The sequence below is a fragment of the Alligator sinensis genome, unplaced genomic scaffold (genome assembly GCF_000455745.1).
Source record: "Alligator sinensis unplaced genomic scaffold, ASM45574v1 scaffold103_2, whole genome shotgun sequence".
Lineage (NCBI taxonomy): Eukaryota > Metazoa > Chordata > Crocodylia > Alligatoridae > Alligator > Alligator sinensis.
Window position 1 is genome coordinate 459731 of NW_005842166.1, and position 5048 is coordinate 464778.

Consider the following 5048-nt stretch of genomic DNA (forward strand, 5'->3'; position numbering starts at 1 on the left):
GCCATTGCACCAATTCCTACATCCCCATCACTCTTGGGTGCTTAAGAGAGCGTGTCTCAGTCAATGGGATCATAAATCTGCCTAATTGACACGTCCTTGCCATTTGTGTCGGGGCCATGCTGCTCTCCATGGGAGATTGGAGACTAAGCACAGATGCCTCAAGCACTTGCAGGTAAACAGCTCCCCTTCCCCTCCAAGCATTCATGAAAAGGCATTGATAGGATTTATTGAGGTCAGCAGGCAAAGGGTGAACAGCAGCTTTGGCAGAGAGCACCCCCAGGTCAGGGACAGGAGATACGATGCAGCTATGTCTGACAACAGGCGGCCAAACACCTGCTGAGTGAATGAAAGGTATGTGTATGAGGCGCCAGTGAAATAAAATAAAGATATTATAAGCTCCAGTCACAGACTGTGATCTCAGACCATGCACCATGGACTCCTGTCACCGGGGGCCATGAGACTGGCAAGAGGAACAAACTGGGGCACGTACAGGAGAAATGGATGGGCCGGGAGGCCGTTCTTACTCCTGGGCTGCTAAATCGCCTGACTGGGGGCTCTAGGTGGCCACCCGCTGTTTGGAGGGCACACCTCATGGTGCAGTGGAGCTGAGAGAGTTGCAGTATCAGGATAAAGATTTAATGCACATGGTCGTGGACTGCTGGCAGTTGCTCCATATGTCCCGGTCCCCCAAGTGGTTCCAGGCCAGTCTCGAAGGGGTGCAGGAGTATTCAGAGTGGGCTGCCCACCAGCCCACTGGGCCAGCGAGTCACTGGAGCAGCTTCTGGCAGCAGAGCCTGGCAGCCCCAGTTCGCTCACGGCCCCGCATGGGAGGTCCGGGCGGAGCTCTTCCACTCCTTGTGGCTCCACTCCTGGCTCGGGTCCTGCTGCAGGAAAGCAGCACAGCTTTGACGGGGAATAGGCAGCATCCAGCTTGAGCCTGCTGCCCAACATGAACCCCAGGTGTTGGTGAGGGCTGCAAGTTTGTGGTCCCCAAAGTGGAGACATGGCCATGAAAGTGGAGGGGCCAGGGGTCCCGTGTGGGAGGGTGTCACAGAGCACTGAGGTGCCCTGCACCTGAAGAGGGGAAACTGCTAGGGAGGGAGCCCTAGCAGTGACTAAGGAGCCCAGCTGTGGGTTGCCGGGGCAACCAGGAGGTCAGCTGACTGAAAGGGGCAGGGCCTGGCTCCTATATAAAGCAGAGACCGGAGGCCATATAAAGCACAGCCGGAAGGCCAGAGGCAGTTCCCTGCTAGCAGCCAGAGAGGCAGGAGTCCCCTAAACCAGGGTGCGGGAAGAAGCCTGACCGCAGGTACAGCTTATGGCAGCCCTAAGATGCTTGAGCAATGTCGTTATAGCCAGGCGGTTTATGTTTAAGTGTGGGCACCGTGAGCCCCAGATAGGGGGCAGCATTATTGGGAAGCCCAAGTGTGGGCATCGTGAGCCCCAGATGGGCCCCACGATAATGCTGCCCCTATCTGGGGCTCACAGTGCCCACACTTGGGCTCCTCAATAATGCTGCCCCATAAGTGTGGGCACCGTGAGCCCCAGATAGGGGGCAGCATTATTGGGAAGCCCAAGTTGGGCTCCTCGATAATGCTGCCCCCTATCTGGGGCTCACGGAGCCCAAGTTGGGCACGGAGAGCCCCAGGAGGGGGCAGCATCGTAGATAAGGCCCCAGAGAAAAGGGCACAGGGCGAGATAGGGCCGGAGAGAGCCCTAGCACCAGAGGGAGCGCGCATCAAAGGAAGGAAGGCCCAGGGAGAACAGGAAGGGGCCAGATAGTGACAGAGCTGAGACAACAGCTATTCCATCGGAGAGGTGTGGACTGCGGTGTAGGGCAGGAAAGGAAGCCTCAGATAGCGCCCCCTAGCAGTGGGGTAGGACAAGGGCAGCCTCCCACTAATTAACACCAATTAATCAATTAATAACAAGGCATGGCAGGAGAGTAAGCGGGCGGTTGCCGCGGGAACAGGTGTGCGGGCCACACTAAGGTCAGCTCAGAGTGGTCACCTGTCAGAGGGCCAGTTGTCTTTGGCATCTGCTGCAGTGATGTCTTCCAACCAAACCATTTTGAAGTGTGAGGACACTGATACACAAGATGTCAAAGGCTTCTGGAGTGTGGTAATTACCATGCTCCGGCAGACTTAATTAATTGTGTCTGCTTTGCCATGCTGTAATTACAGTGCATTGGAGCAGCCTCCCTGCTCGTGTATAGGCACCCTACGATTGCAATTATGACATACGAATTGAGTTCTGAAACTTCATTTCCGATTCCCTGTGGCTGTCTGTCTGATTTTTGTGGTGCTCTTGGGAATGCCCTCTTGAGAGATCTGTCTTCAACTGGCAGGAGAGTGATGCCAGGGGGGCTCTCTCAGAGCAGCTTTGCCATCACATTTCTGAGATTGATCTGTGCACAACAAGTGGGTAGGCTGGGTGTGTTTGAAAGCTGTATTCCTGGGGCAGGAGTAGTATAGACATATTGTGGTATAACAGGGCCTTGATAATGTCTACGATGTATATGTTATAATAATAGTTAGTTTTAGTATATCCCCCACACACCACACATGGGTTTAACATAAGACTCTGCAGTGTAAGAGAGAACTGCAAAAAGAACATTTCCTAATACGGTCATCCAAGGATCAGCTCTGTTATTTCAGAGTAAAAGCAAGACTTCACATATATAACATGGAGGAACGACATTAAAGACAGCACCTGCACCCTGAAAAGGCTTTCTAAAGCAATAACTCGTGGATAAGTTGCATTTCTGTGAGACGTTAGATTGGCAGAAATGTGTAAGTGCTGAGTCTGAGCAAGCAGGCTCCAGCCAAACCTGATAGAAGACAAATGGAATATACCGAAGTCCACAAGAGGCTTTGTTGAAGGGCAGGGGCCCTTGATATGATTTGAACTGGACACTTGTCTTCAATGCAGTGTTGACTCAAGTTGCAACTTGAATGTTGCCCCTAACTCAAGACCTATGCATGCACAAACCCTTATCTTGAGCAGGGTACTGCTCTGAAGTGGAGCTGGCCTGTTACAGGCTATCACCCCAGGTCACTACACTTGCTAGCTGTTAATATAATCACCGCAGGGATGTGTGTCCCCACTAGCGCACAACTAATCTTTCAGGGTCTTCCCATGGCCCCCCACAACTGTCCAGACAGGACCAACAAGTTCTCCCCCAAGTCTCTGGGAAGAAAATCACAGAATAAGTCAGCTTGACAGAATAAAAGAATTGCAGGGGTGTGCCCCAGGAAGTTTACGTGCTGCAGTGAATGCAGTGCCAGTGTGGACACTTCAGTATGACCATTACTTCACTGCGTGGCCACTCACTCAAGCTGGGCCAACTCAAGAGAAGCCACTGTCATGTGGCTGACTTGAGTTAACTGTGCAGTGAACATCTGCCCAGGCTAAAAGGTGATATGCAATCTCCTGAGAGACAACAGTTAAGAGAACAAGTAACCAAAAATGCTGCTGGTAAAGAACTCTTTGAAATAACCAGCATTATTGCTTGCAATACAGCAGTGCCCAGAGGTCCCAACCAAGGTCGGGGTCCTCTTGTGCGTAAATGTAAATACGAGCAAACACAGACAGTCCTTGCCCCAAAAGGGAACTAAAACACAGAAGTGACTTGCCCAAAGGCATACAGGAAGTCTGTGGAAAAGCCAGGAACTGAAATTAAATCTAAAACCCAGACAACGCTTTAACCAAAGGGGTCAGGTTGGGCATTGCAAACCAGCCAAGACAATCTATTACCCAGATCACTTTGTTGCCGTCTGCTCCAAGGTTATAAGGCCAGTGTGAACAGGGAACTTCTTTGTGTGGGGTGGCTCAGCCTACTTCCCGGATTACTCCCAGCTGGAGCCTGGGACTGGCTCTACCCAGCTGGGCCTAGGCTCATTACACTTGGAAGCAAACTCTGTGAATACTGCTGGAGTTCCTAATTTTCCTGAATTTTGCTTTCGAGCGGGACAAAATCCTCCCAGAATCCTGACATACTAAAAATTAAAAACCAAACAAATGGTACAAAGGACTGGTTGCTTTTACAGGGAAGTTCTGGAGAAGGACGCTCCCGTTCTGAAGACAGAAAGTTGCATATAATTTTTTTTTATATTTTAGTCTTCATAACGTCTTATGCTTGTGAAATCACTTGCCGGTTTTGACTGCAACATTCATTATTTCATCTGAGAAAGAGAAACATAAAATATTTATTCGTTAGCGATCTTACATAAATGGATATATTGTAGTTACAAATGATCTATTGTACCTACCCCTCAGTGTACATGGTCAATATATATAAGGCCATATGCAGTCACCCACATACACACCAGAAATCCCTTCTCTGCATATCTCTAGGGCAGCGGTTCTCAACCCATTTGCCATAGTGGGCCACACTTGCAGCTCTCCATGTGTTATGTGGGTTGCACCCACACAACTTATTTCCATTTAACAGGATGTCACATGGGCTGCAGCAGTGTGCTGATTGGGCCGCATGCGGCCCATGGGTTGAGAACCACTGCCTTAGGCTAGATGATCAGTCAGAGGTAGGGTGAGGGCAAATGAAACAATTATACCAAATTTAATTTACACCAGTTCACTGTGGGTCATGCTGAACTGATGTAATGATTATTAGGCCTGTGTGAAGCAGCTAGTATTAGCTTCGGATTTGGATTTGGCCAATTTGGGGGACAGTGATTCGAATCACCGTCCCAAATCCATTCTGCTGAATCTGATTCAGAGATTTGGCTCCTGCCAAATCTCCGAATCAGCCAGGCCAGGCTTATCCCCCGCCCCTCTCCCAGCTCAGCAATGATCGCCCTGCTCACCCCAGCTCCCTGCTCTTGGGGAAAAAAAGCACCGGCTCAGTGGGTGCTGCCAGGCAGGGGACAATCCCCGCTGCTCTCCACTGCCCCATGCTGCATGGGGGGCTCTGCATGAGCCCTCTGACCCCCCTCCACTCGCCCAGCCCCACCACAGGTGTCCCTCCTGCTGCGGCTTTGGCTCTTTAAGAAAAAGAAAAAAAAAAACGGAGAAAAACCCAGGGACCC

General features: G+C 50.8%; 1 protein-coding gene across 2 annotated transcripts in view; it reads right to left on the reverse strand.

Moving 5' to 3' along the window:
- Positions 1 to 4091: 4091 nt before the first annotated feature.
- The window catches only part of PRAM1 (PML-RARA regulated adaptor molecule 1), a 22100-nt gene continuing 21143 nt past the window's right edge, over positions 4092 to 5048 (reverse strand). For both annotated transcript variants that reach the window (XM_006025756.2, XM_006025755.1), the window contains one exon: positions 4092 to 4184. In XM_006025756.2, coding sequence (XP_006025818.1) covers positions 4147 to 4184 — 38 coding nt within the window. In that variant the 3' untranslated portion in view covers positions 4092 to 4146. The remainder of the gene's footprint in view (positions 4185 to 5048) is intronic.